The 19,378-nt window shown below is 37.2% G+C and overlaps 1 protein-coding gene across 3 annotated transcripts in view; it reads right to left on the bottom strand.

The window, feature by feature from the left end:
- Nucleotides 1-19,378, bottom strand: part of oxr1a (oxidation resistance 1a) — a 246,277-nt gene that overhangs the window by 135,890 nt on the left and 91,009 nt on the right. For all 3 annotated transcript variants that reach the window (XM_051719172.1, XM_051719171.1, XM_051719173.1), the window contains one exon: nucleotides 9,480-9,673. In XM_051719172.1, the coding sequence (XP_051575132.1) occupies nucleotides 9,480-9,673 (194 nt within the window). The remainder of the gene's footprint in view (nucleotides 1-9,479; nucleotides 9,674-19,378) is intronic.

Raw genomic sequence — 19,378 nt, 5'->3', positions numbered from 1 at the left:
CAGACTGGGACACCAACCATCTACTTTTTTTTTTTACTCAAGATAGCCAATGTCTGGGCTGAATTAGCATGCTATTGCCATCGTCACATGTGCAGATGTTCTCTAGACCTCCTTTTTAGACCACTACCAGCACATGACATTTTAATTTCCCATTAACATGTACTTAAAGCTTGTCAAAGCTATTAGAAGTGCTCATGATATTGATTTACAATCTGTCTCACCTATTTTCATCAACGCTTGACTTAACCTTTTTTTCACCCTTTAAACTATGAAGTACCACATGTCCTCCTCCAAAGACAACATTGAAGGGACATCACTGTATAATTCTCCCCAGTTTGTGTCAGTTATTGACCACATTAATCGACCACATGTCAGGCTTTTGTCTTTACTTTGTAACTCTCTGGTGTGTCTGGTTTTGTAATTTCTCACAAAGCTTTCTATCAACTCGCACCATCCACAGACTGAATCGGGAAGCAGATATTCTGGTTCCAGTTCGGATTAGTCTGGGGAAGAGATGCTTGTTACTTTGTGGCATGAAAATAACACGCTCCACCTGAAAGTCAAGACCCAGACAAATTGGTGCCCAAAAATACCACCACCACAAATTTGTGTGATCACTCTAAAGTAAAGGTTAAAACAAACAATTAACCTTTAACAGAGATGCTGTTTTTCTTTCACATGCTGTTTCAGGTAGCTAGTTAATGAACTCGGACTACTTAAAGACATCAGAGATATATTTCAACCATGAATACAACTAATCTTAATTCAACACCAAAAAGGACATAGCTTCTTTGTTCCTCTTTCTCTTCACACACACACACACACACACACACACACACACACACACACACACACACACACACACACACACACACACACACACACACACACAAATATGTTGGTGCGGCTATCCTTATGAGGACTTTCCACAGACATAATGATTTTTATACTGTATGAACTATAGATTCTATCCCCTAACCCTAACCCTAAACCTAACATTCACAAAAAACTTTCTGCATTTTTATATTTTCAAAAAAACATCATTTAGTATATTTTTTAAGCGATTTGAATTATGGGGACACTAGAAAAGTGATCATAAACCACATTTATAGCATAATACTCTTGTAATTACCAGTTTGTAACCTAAAAAAATGTCCTCTTAAACCACCCAAACCCACACACACACACACACAGTTTTACCACAGAAAGTGGGTGGTAAATTAAAGTTGATATAAAAGGTTGTTTTAAGCTAAACTTAACATTAACATTAATCAAACAACAACATTATTAAAAAGTAAAAGAAAAACACTCACTGTTCTATATTTTTTGTTTTTCTCTATTAATGTTGCATTTTATACTTATTTTTTTTATCATTATGCCTATGTACCTAAATAATTAAAAAACATAATGCAATGTTAACTTAATTGAGAAACGCTTCAAGGCTATTTAATAATTTAATTATAATATTTGGATAGATATGTAACTTTTTAAATAAGTGTTCAGTAGCATATTCAGTAGTGTTCAATAGAAATATTTATTTTTGTGGAATTGAAATTGGTACTGAGAATTGTGAAATTTCCCTGGTATTTGTACCGACTACTAAAATATAAAGTTTTTTTATTTTATACATTATATTTATTCTGCTCAGGTAGCCGAAGGGTCCGCCCAACAGAAATACAGTAGGTTTATCTCAGCAAAAACAAAAATTAAAAGGAACATTGCTTATTTGCATGATTTCTTTAGTGAATCGGCTCTAAAATAATGTAAAGAGTGCATGTAAATATACAGCGCTATCAGTGGTCGCAATTAATGTATTAGTTCTTTCTCTAAAGTGCTCAATGTAACACATAAACATGATAAACACGACTTTGCTTTCCGATAAAAACCCAACAAAAACAAAATAAACAAAACAACTCTTACTCTGTATTTTTGTTCTGGAAAAAGAAAAATGGCAATGTTGTAAGGGAAAACAATTTTTATTTGTCTTACTCCATTAGTTTTTTTTTTTTTTAAGAATAAACCTCACTACATTTTGTTAGATTTTTCAGAGAACATGACTTACAATAAAACATTATGTCAATATGCTTCTCAAGTAAATCTTTTTAAGGATGTTTAGATATTTTACTGGAAATTAAGCAAGAAAATTATTTGTTGTTTTTGCAGTGTCTACAGATATTAAGTAGTAAATAACATTAGCTGCAGGAATCACCTTAAGTCATGCACCTTCATATCACATGCCTGACCTTTTCCGCTAGTAGCCGCTGATTACTCTCTTCCTGTCTGATCTCTGCACGACTGTTATGTCCCTGGACGTATTTAAGTGTATTCTTTTATTTGTTTGTTTTACTGTTCATTTATTTAATTACTTTTAAAAGTATTACATAAAATATTTTTGTTGATTTAAATTTGACTGATTCTTGAGTACTGGGACAGGAGAAGGGAACCCCAAACCTTTTTTATTACTCCTCTCCAACCCTAGACCAGGTAGGACGTAACAATGACCTAGAAAATCCAGGTGCTGATTTAGCCACCACCCTGAGCAACACTGACTGTGATTACAAGGTTCAATGCAGGTCAATCTATTGTAATGCAAAAGGTCAGTTCGAACTAGGGCAGATTTTTTAATGAAAACATTAGCTGCATCCATCACACAGCTAAAGCTAATCTGAACAGGATGTAATTGATCCGAACGGGACACGGTTTGCATAATTTCGCAGTTTAAAGGTAACAGACTTGTCGATAATATGTGTCACCTATGTAAATGCCTCCAGAGGTATCTGTCGATCATGTATCCTAAAGACATGGGGCTATTTTTCAACATGAAAGTGGGGTCTTCATTCGCCTTGGCTCTGTAAACAGAAGGATGCATGGGCACTGCTAGAGATCAGATACGTGTGTGACTGCATCAATCTAAGCAAATAAACTTACCACTAAACAAAACAGAGTGCTAGAAATGGTCAGGTTCTGCTCTAGGTGTAACAGAACAGCCATAAACTGTAAATACACTTGCCATGTGGCCTTCTGCATTTTATAGCACAGGAAAGTAAATGTCACCGGTGTTTTCTCCTGGATAAAATATGCAGCTCTTTTCTTCAGCCTGAGAGCCTGCAGCAGCTATGCTCGAGCTCGACACTTGCTCAATCTATTGAACTGCTGCTAATTGAATTGGAGTCAGCGGGTCGGGCGCTGATGAAGCGTGCAGGTGGAGGCCGCAGGCTGGTTACAGTAACCGTCTCTGCACCACCATCAGTCTCCCTGACAGCAAAGTGCATTAATTCAGTGTATAAGTAACAGGGGTAATAGCAGGACACTGCTATATGCAACCAAACATGACACGTGGGAAGTGCTTCATTTATAAATAACGAGGCAATTTCTCAGGCATATGTTGTCAGGGATCCACTGAAATAGTTGCTGGATCCAATTCCAGACATGCTTAATTTGTGCCAAAACTTACCAGATCTGGATCTGGTTTGTTTTTTGCACAAAATAAGTTCTGCAATAGCTGAAAATAATCAAATCAGTTCAATTTTATAATTTAATTTTTTTTATAAAAATGGAACATGACAAAATACACCTATGGGTGAATGACATGATGCTATTTTTTTTCTTTTTTTCCCATATATATTATATTATAAAAAAATACATAGAAAATGCAACACACACTAAACAATTACTTGAGTTTCAATTACTGAGTTCAATATTTTTAAAAGACAGGATATTTTTGCCTGTGTAAAGTAAAAATAAAAATTAAAATAAAAATTAAAAAAAAAATCTATTTTTTACATTTGCATGAAAAGATATACTGTATTTTGTTCAGGCCATATGGAGGATCCCTGAGAAAATTCTTTGATATTCTTGACTCAAAAATTAATGATATATTTGTAAAGAATATTTTTTATGTTGAAAATTATTTTTGAAAACTTGATTTGATTAAGTTGTGTAAACTCATGTATTCATGGTGCAAGGAAAGCATGTAATACCTTTCAATTAATGGTTACATCACATTACATTTTCAAAGTCATTAAATTAATAAATCAGTCTCATTTGTCAAAAGTGCTATATGTGCTATGTGTTTTTATAGAATGTATTAATCCAAATTGGACAAAAAACAAAACAAAACACTTTTTGGAGATATCAATCAATGTATGCTTACTTAATCATTGTCTCCAATGATTAGTAAGCCATGAACTCCATATATTTGAACATAAAAAATAACACAATTAACCTTTAAGGAACAAGACAAAGACTAATTAAGAATAGGATTATTTCCAAGTTGCATGTGAATGCATACATACTTTCCCAAGCAGATATATGTGAGACCTCTATGAGGGCAGAAGACAACAAGTATTCCTGTCTCTGCACCTGTAATTAGAAGCCCTGTTCTGGGTTCACCCAGGCCTGACCGTTCTGGAGCAGTACATTTGTTTGTTAGCATGCTGTACCACCTTCCTCTGTTGTTTTTCCTGTAAAATATTGTCCGGAACACAGCTCGATCCCACACAGTGTCACTCCTGACCCCTTTAGGTCAGCACCTTCAGAATACATTTCAGCATAATAAGAAGGCAACATTCTACCTTTCCGGAACCATTAACATTGTTATCAGTCTAGTGCGGTCAGACAGTTCACCCCCAACACACTGTCTGCAAATCATCCTCAGCCGCATAATGAGAACAGAAATACAGAGGTATTAAGTGTGGCAGCTCGTTGGCTCGCATGTGGAAGAAGACGGATACGTTTAACAGGCGGAGGTTGACATGAAACACTGACAGAAGTGAAGGAAGTGTATCTGAAGGAGAGGAACTCAAAGGAGAGGAAAATATAGTCTGCATGTATCTAAAATCTATATCGTTTTAATTTCATATTGCAGAAGGTAGAACTTTTTAAAGCTCAAACCTGCTTGACTGGTTTATGTAAATACTACCTTCCCTGTTTTAAAAAAAAAACAGCCTAGACCTGCTATGCTTTTTAAAACCAGTGAACTAATCCAAGCCATGAACTAATCCAACAAGCTCCAAGATGAATCACAACATTACAAACTTTAATATAAAGCAAAAACGTATTTGAAAATTAGATAAAAAGACAAGGGTAACGTCTTTCATGAGGGAATAAACTACGGTGCCATAAAGCATAAAGTCAAATGTCTTGATGGGAAAGGAGGAATGTCTTGATGGGAGAGCAAGAACTAGAGGCAACTGAGAGGATCCGGTGTCCAGTTGCATGGGGTGGCAGGGATTTGTCCCTGACCGCTGCCCCACCACCAGATGTTCTTTGATCGAAACATCCATGATAGGTGGCTCCCAGCTGATGACCCCATAGCTGGAGGTAATAAGCAGGCAATAATGCCCAGCAGGTTTAGACATTTACCTGTGCATCTGAGTAAGAAACTATATATTCAAATTTTACTGTGAAATATTCAGACATATACAAATATAGAAGTAGTTTGAGAGACCTACTCCTCACCGATTGCATCATTCTTAGTGTATCATGGAAGTGGGCGGTCACTGCTGGACTTGTTTGGAGCACTTTGTTTGCCGTGATTCTCTGATTGGTTGATCTTCACCCTAAGGATAATGGGTAGGGTAGTTTTTCACCAGGAATTCAGCTATTAAACACGATTTTTTAAAAATGAAGTTGAAATAATGCAGACTGATGGATTCTAAAGAAGCATATACCATTGATTAACAACCTCTGAGCTCACAGTATCTGTCTATAAAGGTTTATATGTTATCATTAATCAACTGCCATATGGAGAATAATTAATGGGATTTTTACTTCAACCAGACTGTTGAACTCCGGTCCATAATACAGCCCTGATTACAGTCAACGATTATGAAGATGAACTTTGCTGTGTAGCCATCACATGTACAGTGATGCTGGTTTCCTCCCTGATCTCTGCTAGACCCTACACGTATACAGCCATGCCAAGTGCCAGAGGCCGAGGGAATATAACATAATTCTGAAGAACTACAGGATAAAACATTCAGTAGAGGTGCTTATATAATGGACTAACCAGTATCTTGTTAACAGAATTAGGTGAGTTATGTATTAAGGCTAGAGTAGAACCCGACCGGACTGTTGTGGGCCCGACTCCTCTCTGTCGATAACCTGAAGAGCATTTCTTCCATCACCCCCAAGGTCTGCACTTATTCTATTATTGCAGGCTTATCTCCACATGGACAAATTTATACCTTGTTATTCCTGACCCATTTGGAGCATGCCAAATGCACTTATTCCAGCATGTATGCTCCCTCGCTATAAAACGGCTCTCATTTAAGGAGACTGAATGGTCTGTCAGGGTCATTTTCATTTAAAAACATTAAAGCACTCTAACCATTTCTCACATCAAGCTGAAAATGACAGTATAATTTGGTGGGATACATGAGGCCAGGTTATTAAACTCGAGCTGGATGTGTGGTGTGGTTTTAATGGCAACTCTGACTCAGGATGAAAAGATGCCCAGTGTGCGGCCATCAATAAAAACTTATTTCTCCCGCAGTCCTTTCCACCAATTAGAGGCACTCCGAGGAGGCAAGCTGTGCTGTGATTTGCAGTGATTGCCTGAGGCCGTGGCCTTCAAAAGGCAGAAGAAATTCAAACAATAGGAAAGAGATTTTTCAAACTGCAAAATGACCAACAAAATTAAAGCTGATGTGTTTAATTTATTTGATGTTAAAGTTTAATAAGCAGATTCAACTATAAGTGAGGCATTTGAAGGCTGATTTCACCTGAAAGTGTAACAATAGCTCTGTGGCATTATATCAAAAGATCTCTCTGTTTTTTTAAGCAGCCTGTCAAGTCTGGCACAGCAGCATTGTCTCAACCAATGATGTGAGTTTGGGGCAGGACTAGCTCTTTGTACAACCAATAGAAGAAGGGGGGAGTTTTGTGGTATAATTTTCTCTAATTTTTACACGGCTCTTTAAAATACTTAATTCTGACTGGTAAATTACAGCATTCTGTGCTCACATATTTTGTACAATGACCGCAAAACTGTATAATGACCATTATCCCAGACAACTAATTTCCTAGATAGCTGTGCTGGTTTCATATCTTTTGTATCTCAGCATGATACAATTATTTCAACTCAAATCAACATTTCATTTTTCTATTTAAAAAGTGGCCATCACAATTCTTGGGTGTTTTGGGTGGTTGCCAGGGTTGCTAAGGGGTCCTGAGTATTTTTTAGCATGTTGCCTGAGGTTTCTATGGTTTTGTGGGTGGGTGCTAACAGCTAACATATTTCTAAATAGTTTCTTAAAGTCCCAAGTCAAAAGAGCCCAGTCAGCCTCAAGTCTCGATGATACTCTGGTCCATATATGGCTCGGATCCTTCTTATAATGGAAGTCTACAGGATTTTTTTCATCTGTTTTAACATTCGCCAGGTAAAAAAGTTGGAATGCGTAGAAAAGTATCATCACACCTCTCCTTAACAAGCCACACAATCTGAGGTATCAGTCACATTATAGCACAAACAGTGTGGGACAAGTTAAACATTTTATAAACTTAGGGTTTAGGGGTTTATTAAAATCCTTAACACTAAGTATGAGCAATAGTAATAGTGGTGCCTTAGGAAGTATTAGTTATTGTTTTGCATGTGCTGATTAAAAAGAAAAACATGATCTTTTTTAAACACTTGTAAATGAAGTGAACACAAAGCAGGTCTATTTTTCAACTCATGTTCTGTGGTGGCACTGAAGGACTCTTGATTAGAGGAAATGGCTCTGTCTCTCGGCCCTTAAACTGGGCCTTCATATCAAAACAACAATCAAACGGCAAGAAATGAAAGGAGAGCTGTCTCCAATGAAAAACCGAATATAAATTAAGGAGACAGAGATGAGACAAAGATGAGAAAAAGAGGAGACAAGAGGTGAAAAAGTAGAAATAAAAGAGAAAGAGGTAAAACATAGAAGAAAGAAAGGAGATGAGAGGAGAAAAAAGATTAGAAAGAGAGAAGACAAGGAGAAAAATAAAGAGTAGACAGAAGTAAAGCAGGAGATTCGATGAGAAAAAAAGGAGAAAGAGAGGAGACAGAGATGAAAAAAGATAAACAGGGGAGACAGATGAAAAGAGAAAGAGATTAGGCAGAGATGAGACAAAAAGAGCAAAAAAAAAAAAAGAGGTGACAGAGGTGTAACAGTTGAGATGTGATGAGAAAAGTGGAGACAAGAGGAAAATAGCATAGAAAACAAAGACAGAGGTGAAAAAGAGAAGAGACACAAAGAGAAAAATAAAATGTAGACAGAGGAGATGCAAGGAGAAAGAGGAGACAGAGGTGAGAAAAAGAAAAAGGAGTAAAGAAAAATGAGAGAGGTGAAACAAGAAAAAGCAAAGACAAGAGGAGAAAAAGAATAGAAAGAAAGGAGACATGAGAACAGACTGGAGATGAAAAGATAAAGGTAAAACAGAGGAGAAAGAGGGCGATGAGAGGAGAAAAGAAGAGAAGAAAGAAAGGGGACACAAGGAGAAAAACAGAGTAGACAGAGAGGAGACAGAGGTGAAACAGTGGAGATGCATGGAGGGCAAGAGGTGAAAGAGGAGACAGAGATGAGGAAAAAAGAGTATAAGAAGAGACCAAGATAAGTGAGGTGAAATAAAGGAGAATGAGTGAAGAGGAGAGGAAAAAAAATAGAAAGGATACAGAAAGGAGACAGAGGTGAAACAGATGTGAGGTGAAAAAGAGAATAAAGAGAGGTGACAGAGATAAGAAAAAGAGAAAGAGAGGAGACAGAGATGAGACCAAAGAGAAAGAGGTAGAAATTGGGGAGACAGAGATGAAAGAGATGAGACAAGGAGATGCAAGGAGAAAAAGAGGAGACAGAGAAGAGAAAAAGAGGAGAAAGAGAGGAGACAGGTGAAACTGGAGAAAGAGGAGACAAGAGGAGAATATAGAGATTAGACTGGTGAAACAGAGGAGAAAGAGGGGAGATGATAAGAGAAAAAAAAGAGTAAAATGGCAGGAAACAGAGATGAGACAGATGTGAAAGCGAGGAGAAACAGTGGAGAATAAGAAGAGAATGAGAGGAGAAAAAGGGGAGAAAGAGTAGATACAGAGGCTGTCAAAACATTCTAAACAATCAGCTAAGTGAGTCATGTGTGTTCTCCCCAAACCAACACACACACACACACACACACACACACACAATGTTGGTGCGGCTATCCTTATGAAGACTCTCCATAGACATAATGATTTTCATACTGTACGAACTATAGATTCTATCCCCTAAACCTAACCCTCACAAAAAACATTCTGCATTTTTACATTTAAAAACAAAACAAAAAACAAACATTGTTTAGGATGTTTTTTAAGCGATTTGAATTATGGGGACACTGGAAATGTCCTCATAAACCACATTTATAGCATAATTCCCTTGTAATTACCAGTTTGTAACCTAAACAAATGTCCTCATAAACCACCCAAACCCCCCCCCCCCCACATACATTTAGCCTGCAGTACAGAAAACAATTGAATGCTCATTTACCTATTGTGTATCCTCGTTTCAGATCACTGCACCGTGGAGTACGGTGCTGGGAATTGGTTGTGTTGTTTTCCTGCACCTCACACGTTGTTGTCTTGGCAACAGGTGGAGAAGATCTGTTTAAGGACAGACTCGGGATGAGACGGGCAGGAAATCCTGGAGAGCTGATGTCCACTGACTGGGACTTTTTCTTCAGCCTGTTAGAAGAAGCACAGAAAACAGAGCTTCAGTGTCTATCATGCTGTTTATTGATCGTTTGCATCAGGTCACGCTGAAACATTCACACATTGAGCTACAATTGTCAAACTCCTGCAATATTCAGAAGTGTCATTTGAGATTCAATCAATCAGTTAATCAATCAATCAGTCAGTCAGTCAGTCAGTCTGTCTTTCTGTCATGCATTTTGAACTGCTTAATAATCTGTTGGAAAGACAACATCAAATTATTCTGTCTTTGTGCCACCCAACAAAGATGTGCATATGTGTGGGCATGTCATTTACACACCTGTATAAATAAACACATCAGAAAAAAGCCTAGTGCAGTTTTGACAACATGTTGATGCCAGACCCCAGGTGCAGTCCTCACTTTCTCTCTCTCTCTCTCTCTCTCTCTCTGTCTCTGTCTCAAACCAACTCAACAATACATAATACATTCAGTCAGCCATAAGACAAACACTGCTTGGCAAGATTACACGGTTAAGGAAGCCCAACAAAAACAAGAACTTGTTAGACAACATAGAGTGGCAATTTAACCAGAATTCTGGAGCCAGAAGGCTAGACAGTACACAAGGTTCCACTTCAACCAGCAAAAACCTTCCCTGCTGAAAAGACTGGCATTGCTGGTAATCAGCTTATGTTGTGTTTTGGGTGCTAGTTCCCCAGCATGGAATGCTGGTGTGCTGGTGACCCCACCAGGCTTTTAAACTAGCTTAACCAGCTTCATCAGAAAGAACATGCTGGTCAACAAGCTTCATTAGCTAAGTTTTGCTGGTGAAAAGCATGATGATGCTCCAAAATCCTCACCTCAAACAGACACTAGGTTTATTCTAAAACCTAAAAAAAATACTGATAATAACACTTCAGTCTAATTAATAATGCACTATTGTACCCAATATTTGTGTGTGCTATATATTTTTTGGCTTATTAGAGTATAAACAAAGTTAGCTTAGCAACATGCTAACATCAAACTATTAAAATTAACTCTATTCAAATCAACTGTTCAACAGTGAACAGTGTCACTCCTTATTTCTGTGGTGGGCGGAGTTGCAGCCTATGTAGGGCATTTCAAATTAGTGATAAAGTGACACGCAATAAAAAAAAAATTATCCTATCCTTTTTATCCAAGTTTTTGCCCTGACCGCAACAAGCAATAAGACATGGGTTCACTTGGGTTCTATTTCTGCAGCATACTGGACTTCTCCGACCACACTGGAATTTGATTGGTCCAAAATGCACCAATCATTGCACAGATCTCAGCCTGCCAAGCAGATATTCATGTTTGATGAAAGAATACCACCTCCAACTCAACCCAGCAAAGACGGAGCTTTTCGTTTTTCCAGCGAGCCCAGCAGTTTATCATAACTTTACCATTCAACTAGACTCATCAACAATTACACCATCCAGGACGGTCAGAAATCTTGGGGTTGTGTTTGATGATCAGTTGAACTTCACAGACCACATTACAAGAACAGCACGCTCATGCAGATGTGCTCTGTATAACAATAGGAAGATCCAACCCTTCCTATCGGAGCATGTCACACAACTCCTTGTCCAGGTTCTTGTTAAATCTAGACTGGACTACTGCAATGCTCTTCTGGCAGGACTTCCAGCATGTACAGTCAAACCTCTGCAGTTGATCAGGAATGTGGTGGCATGATTGGTCTTTCACGAGACCAATACAGCACAAGTCACACCTCTTTTCATCTAACTGCACTGGTTGCTTATGTTCAGCATGTGAGCAGGCCTTATGATGCCATCTCAAAGAGACATCAAATCACTTTACTAGACCTTCACTTCAACTGTTCCTCACTAGTGGACCGACCTGACCTGACCCGAGCAGCTGATTCTCGAGCTACCTTGAAGAAACATCTAAAGACGCATCTCTTTCATGAGCATTTGACAGAATCCTACTAATACAATAACTCTCTTCTTTCTTCTTCATAAAAAACCTCAATTAATTCTTTCACCACTCTCTCACCTTGTGCTTCTCTGAGCAATTTGCAACTTTGTATAATAGCACTTCTTATTACTGCCTCCATAGGATTAATCATTTCTGTTGTATTCCTCATTCGCTCTGGATAAAAGCATCTGCTAAATGAATAAATGTAAATGTAAAGGTAAAATCCCGCTCCACAAAACTCCACATCAAACATGAAATGTGCTCTGATTGTCTTATTGTGATTGTGTTCCATTACGTGCTGTAGCTCTCAGTGTGGACAGAAAAATTACTTGTTGCTGAACAGCAAAAACTTTTTGAATTATTGAAATATCATTGAATAGTAACAACCGTGGCCAGCTTCCAGCAACCATAACACCAGATGTAAACAAAGCACTGCCTTCCTTTCAAACAATAATAACCACGGCCAACACACTGCATAACTTTGGCTCTGATTAGGAGAATATATTCACACATAACCTGTATTTTATCCATCAGCACTGGCCATCACTGCTCAAGTGTTTGTGTAAACAACATTCTCCTTCAATTATTGAGGAAAATATAAGAGATTACATGATTCAAAGGTGCAGAGCTTTCACTGAATTGGTACAGAACATCTGCCGTAAAACACTGCTTACTTCTGTAGCCATAATTAGAAAATCAGTTTACTAAGTCAGAATAGTCAGGAATTCCATAGTAAGCTGCTGTGCAGATGATGTTCCTGTTAGAATTCCAATCGATTTTCCACCCCTCAGTGATACACCCACTGAGAATCATGTTGTAAGCGCCCTTGTTATTGGTGACTCTATTGCAAGGAACGTGGAAATAGAGACTCCAGCCACTATTGTTAAATGCATTTCGGGTGCCAGAGTGTCTGACATCAGATAAAATGTACAAGTGTTGGCTAATGCTAAACATAGATTTTCTAAGATTGTTATTAATATCAGCACTAACAATGTCTGGCTTCGCCAGTTGGAGATCACTACAGATAATGTTAAAGAGGTGTGTGAACTTCCAAAAATGATGTCAGACACTGTAATATGCTCTGCCCCCATCCCTGCTCATTGTGGTGACAAGGTTTATAGTAGATTAGTGTCACTGAATGCTGGATGTCTGAGTGGTGTCCGGAGAATAGCATAGGATTCATAGACAGTTGGATGAGTTTTTGGGGAAGACCTGACCTGCTAAAGAGAGACAGACTCCATCCCTCCAGGGAAGGTGGTGCTTTCCTCTCTAGTAATATGGCTCATAATCTTAATAGTGATAGTATTTGACTAACTGGGGCCCAGGTCAGGAAGCAGACAGAATGGCTTAAACATCCATCTGCAAGCTGCCTTGAGACATCTCACAGGTCACATAAACTACAACACATAGAGAATGAATCACCTATATATCATATAGAGACTGTGTCTGTTCCCCGAACTTCCAAACACAAAACCCTAATTATTTAGAAAAAATTTGATTGATGTCAAACTTAAAAAAAAAAAAAAGATAAAGAAGATAAACATCATATAAAGGTAGGGCTACTAAACATTAGATTGCTTTCATCCAAATTACTAATTGTAAATGAAATTATTATAGATCATAGTTTGGATTTGCTCTGACTGAAACATGGATTAAAACAGATGAACATATTAGTTTAAATGAGTCTTCTCCCTCAGGTCATTGTTATAAACAGGAGCCTCATCTGAAAGGTTGAGGAGGAGGTGTTGCTACAGTGCATAGATGGATAATGTCTCTAACTACAGACTTCCAGGTCCGCATATTTGAGCAAACTCATAGAAAATAACCACAACAATCCAAGGTGTTTATTCAGAATTGTGGCTAAATTGGTTAGGAATAAAACTTCGACTGAACCAGATATTCCATAGCAGCATACTGTAGCAGTATTGGCTTTATGAATTTCTTTACTGATAAAATCTAAATCATCAGAAACAAAATATTCATCCATCTGCCACAGCAACCAAGCAGACTAAAATTATTCCCTACGAGCAACTTCAATCCTTTGCTGTTGTAGGTCAGGAAGAGCTAACAAAAACGATCAAAACATCAAAATCAACAACATGAATGTTTCCTGTAATCACAGAACCTATTCTTAATATTATTAACTCCTTACTTCTAACTCCTAACTCATTATCCTTAGGGCATGTCCCAAGAAACTTTAAACTGGCAGTTATCAAATCGCTTATCAAGATACCACAGCTTGATCCAGGAGAATTGGATAATTATAGACCGATTTCAAATCTCCCATTTATGTTGAAAATACTAGAAAAGGTAGTGTTCTCCCAACTATGTTAATTTTTACAGAGAAATAGTATATATGAAGAATTTCAGTCAGGCTTTAGGCCCCATAATAGTACAGAGACTGCACACATCAGAGTTACAAATGACTTGCTCTTATCATCTGATTGCAGCTGCATTTCTCTTCTAGTGCTTTTAGATCTTAGTGCTGCCTTTGACACCATAGATCATGACATTCTCTTGGATCGGCTTGAGAAATATGTTGGCATTTGTGGACAGGCATTAGCTTGGTTTAGGTGCTATATCTCTGACCGCTACCACTTTGTCTGTGTAAATGAGGAACTGTCAGATCAAGTTAAGTATGGAGTCCCACAGTTCTCAGTTTTAGGGCCTCTGATTTTCTCCCTATATATGCTCCCCCTGGGAGACATTGTCAGGAACCATGGAATTAGTTTTCACTGTTATGCCGACGATACCCAACTTTATATTTCTTCGAAATAATTTATTTTATATTTCTTCGAAATAATTTTCCAAATTAACAGTGTATAAATGATATCAAAGCGTGGATGGCTAGAAATTTCCTTCTACCCAATTCCGATAAAACAGAATTTCAAAAAATAAGCCGCTAAAATATAATCTGTCTCTTGATGGATGTACTGTAATGTCAACTTCTACAGAAAAAAATGTAGGTGTTATATTTGATAGCAATGTAACCTTTGAAAAACAAATTTCCAATGTTTGTAGAACAGCAATCTTCCACCTCAGAAATATTGCTACGTTACGACACATGCTATCTGTTTCTGATGCCAAAAATCTAATTCATGCGTTCATGACCTCAAGACTAGATTATTGTAATAAATTACTAGGTAGATTTCCTGCAGGTTTAATAAATAAACTTCAGTTAGTTCAAAATTCAGCAGCTAGAGTGCTAACTAAAACCAAGAAATATGATCATATTAGCCCCTTTTTATCGGCGTTACATTGGCTACCTGTTAAGATTTGTATTCATTTTAAAATTCTGTTAATAACTAACAAAGCTTTGAATGGTGTAGCTCCAAAGTTCTTAAGTGACCTTCTATCATGCTATAATCCATCACGCTCACTACGATCACAAAACTCCGGCCAGTTAACAATATCGAGAATATCAAAATCCACAAAAGGAGGGAGATAATTTTCATATGTGGCTCCTAAACTATGGAAGGGTCTTCCTAGCAGTGTTCAGAACTCTCTCAGTTTAAGCCTAGACTAAAGACTTACCTATTCAGCCAGACATACACCGAATTTATCCCTCAATCCATAGTTATGCTGCTTTAGTTAGGTCTGCCAGAACCGAAAACACTTCTCTTATTATTTAGCCCTGCTTTAAAGTGAATGACATCTATGCAAATTCTATTCTATTTCTTTCCCTTATATCCTGAGGTTACCAGACCCTGCCAGATCCATCTCCGCTCCTGCCTGATGTCCCACTGTGTCGCTGGGTGATGATGACCAACTGCAGCATATGCCAGCCAGACTTCACTTCAGTCTACTAAGATGGACTACACAGAGGATGAATTGATGCAAACTCAAAGACATAGGATTCTTCATGAGCCACTGTCTCATTGCATTGGCTCAGGACGGAGTTCACCAAAATTACCTGTCATAAGCTTTCAGCCGGACTGCGATGCTCCTCACTGAATGATACCTATATCAACTTGGTCAAAGGAGGGACAACTACATAGAAAATGAATTAACCACTAACAAAAGCCTTCATCAGCCAAAGATCAAAGGACAATGCATCTATGTGTATTTCCTCAGTTAATTTGGGATGACTTCAAGGAATTTAACCCTAAATATTAGTTCATACAAAATCATTTTGGTTAACCATTGACCCATAACACTTACTTAGTTTACTAACAGTTCTAAACAAATAACTAATAATGGCATTATATTAATTCATTTTCTGTTATAGCGTAATTTAATGTACAGCTGCCTTGAAACAACGCCTATTGTGAAAAGTGCTATACAAATAAATTTGAGTTGCCTTGACATGTAAGAGGTGACTGGAAACATATATAATCACACAGAGGTGAAACTCACAAAAACATGTCAGTCATACTACAGCATTTTATCACAAAATTTTGCAACAATGAAGGCTATTTTAAGACCATTACAATTTTTGTTGCATTGTGACATTATTTTCATGATAATTAAGCACATTTTCCTCTAAAATTCTCATCAATAATGCATAAAGCAAAGGTTTTTTATTTGATTTTTTTACTCCCATTATTCGAATGATGATTCTCTTTACTTTAATGCATATTTTTTTCTTCATAATTACTGCTTGATCAGAAATTATGCCCAATAGAAATACTTTGCTCACAAGTGATTTTTACCTTGAATTTTCCCTGCTTTCTTGAAACATGACATGTCTCATATTTTATCTCAAGCATACTCTTTACTGACAATTTTGTTGACTTTGTAAACAAGTATGCAAATTTTTGAAAAAAGTTTGATGTGATGGAATGAAGAGCACAACTATGAGACAGTTATTTTCACACAATACGTATTGAAATGGGTTGTGTATTTTACTCTTTGTTTAGATTATCATAGTTTTTAACATGTAATAATTCGATTTTCTTAGTTTTATACTGAAAGTCTGGGTCTGGGACAATGCTAAAAAAGCAAAATCTATAACCTAAAAGTACCAAAAATAATAGATGAAGGCCTGGTAAAACATTTCCAAGTGATATGTCGTTGTTTATATGGTTATTTTGCTGTGGAAGCATGTACGGTGTGTGTGTGTGTATGTGTGTGTGTATGTGTGTGTGTGGGTGAGACGAGAGTGAAAGAGAGGGAGCCCAAGGATGCTTTTCATTAGAAATTGAAATAAATGTAGGATATAATAGACATTGTTTGTCATTTTTATCCAATGTACTTAACCAATGTCTTTGTTTTAATTGGTTATTTTGTTGCGGTAGACTGTAGGGTTCTTTGAAATAACTGAAATCATTTGGCGAAGTGATGTGGAACCGTTATGTGGTCAAGACCTGGAACTACTTCATAGCTGTGCGTTTACTTGAAAAATAATTGCACACCATAGAACGTCTATCAACCAATCAGAATCAAGCATTCAACAGACCCATGGTATCCACAATATTCCTGAGTCCCATGACGCTTTGCGGGCGATGGGCAGAACTCTCGGTTAATCAGAATCAGAAGAATCAGAATCAGAATCAGCTTTATTGCCAGGTATGCTTACACATACAAGGAATTTGTCTTGGTGACAGGAGCTTCCAGTGCACAACAATACAACAGAGCAACAAGACTAATAATAGACTAACAAAAATAATAATAAATAAATAAATAAAATAAATAGAAATAGAATAAAAAAGAAAATTGAATAGAAAATAAAATATATATAGAATACACAATAATATATATATATATATATATATATATATATATATATATATATATATATATATATATATACACACGCAGTGCAAATACAAATCTGTTATATACAGTGCAAGGGAATGTAATGGCAGAAGAGGTAGGATATCTTGGATAATATAAAAAGACTAAGCTGTGAATTGCACATAATTATTGCTCAATGGGGCAGTTTTAACTGTTCATGAGATGGATAGCCTAAGGGAAAAAACTGTTCCTGAACCTGATGGTTCTGGTGCTCAGAGTTCTGTAGCGTTGGCCAGAAGGCAAAAATTCAAAAAGGTAGTGGGCAGGGTGAGTGGGGTCCAGAGTTATTTTTCCAGCCTTTTTCCTCACTCTGGAAGTGTATAGTTCTTGAACAGAGGGCAGGGGCAACCAATAATCCTCTCAGCAGTCCAAACTGTTCTTTGTAGTCTTCTGATGTCTGATTTCATAGCTGAACCAAACCAGACAGTTATTGAAGTGCAGAGGACAGACTCAATGACTGCTGAGTAGAACTGTAATATCAGCACCTGTGGCAGGTTGAATTTCCTCAACTGGCGAAGGAAGTACAACCTCTGCTGGGCCTTTTTCACAATGGAGTCAATGTGGGTCTCCCACTTCAAGTCCTGTTAGATGGTAGTGCCCAGGAACCTGAATGAGGGGGTCAGTGTTGGGGTGTTCCTCCTAAAGTTCACAATCATCTCCACTGTTTTGAGTGTGTTCAGCTCCAGGTTGTTTTGACTACACCAGTGAGCCAGCTGTTCAACCTCCCTTCTGTATACAGAAAACCTCCCTTCTGTATACAATCTTTATGTTACTAACGCAGCATTAAAAATGATGGAAACTTGAGAACATATGATCACAGAATTATAGCGAGGCTACTCACCAATCTGTTAATGATTATGTGTTTCAGGATGATGGCCAAATATTGCAAATATAGAAGCATTTTAGTTATTTTGTCTTTATCCATCGGTGGAAGAACCTGAGCAGACTTAACTGAAAAGCTATGTAGCCTATTAGCACCTTCACAACTGTAAAGTTGGAAATGTTTTGAGAACTGTAGATAAGTATGGTTATTTAAAGCATATATTGAGTCTAGTCAGAACCTGAAGAGTTTGTTTTACCAAGATTATGTACAGAGGAGGTCCAGACAGCTGGATGCTCGTGTATTGCAGGACTCAGGCGATGATACTGTCATGCTGCAATTTTTCGGATAAAATACAAATATTTTACGGGAGATGAATGTGTAGAGAGCTCAGTCTAGCTTTATAATTGTTAGTTTACATACATAATCTCAGTATCTAAATGCTATAACATACGTTAAATGTTATAGTGTTGACTGAACAACTGATCCTGTTGATAGATTGAATATATTGTTTTGTGTAGGAAATAATGATGTCTTAGCAGCCACACAATAAACTGTACCATACAAAAAGAACTACATGCAATACAAATAAACATATTTATTTGAACATTCATTATAAACATTGTACACATAAGTTCAATGTTCTCTGTAAAGCAACTATAAACAGTATGCATTATTAAAAGAACTGTACAAATAAATGTAATTGATACTGAATTAATGTCAAAATCACCTTTTCCCCTTAAGGGAAGACATGCACATTCTGCAAAGACACTCAAAAGAAAGTGAATTGCAGGCAGGAAAAATGCAGGAAAGAGGAAAATCATAATACAATTAATTTCAAACGTGATAAAACATCTCACTACTGTACATGTCTCATCTAATAATTATGGTCTTTCAATGTAGAATTTATCCATTCAGCATCACAGCATAAAAACAGTTGAAAACATCATCACTACTCACAGACAGTTCAGGAAAAACACAGTTCCTTTTTATACTCAGTAATAATGTCATTTCAAAACACGTGAAGCATTCACAAAGGCCAACACTGAATAGAAATGAACAAACTCTTTTCAACAAACATTTCTAATGAACTTTCAGCACATGTACCTGTTAGCACAATAATGCTATCGTTCATTGCGCTATGTTTCTGGACGTCTATCGTAGACAGACCGTAACGGTGGATAATATAAGTAATCCCTGCTCTTGACTTCTTGCCAATAAAGTGAAA

Source organism: Myxocyprinus asiaticus, chromosome 15 (genome assembly GCF_019703515.2).
Source record: "Myxocyprinus asiaticus isolate MX2 ecotype Aquarium Trade chromosome 15, UBuf_Myxa_2, whole genome shotgun sequence".
Lineage (NCBI taxonomy): Eukaryota > Metazoa > Chordata > Actinopteri > Cypriniformes > Catostomidae > Myxocyprinus > Myxocyprinus asiaticus.
This window is presented reverse-complemented; position numbering and strand designations above follow the sequence as displayed.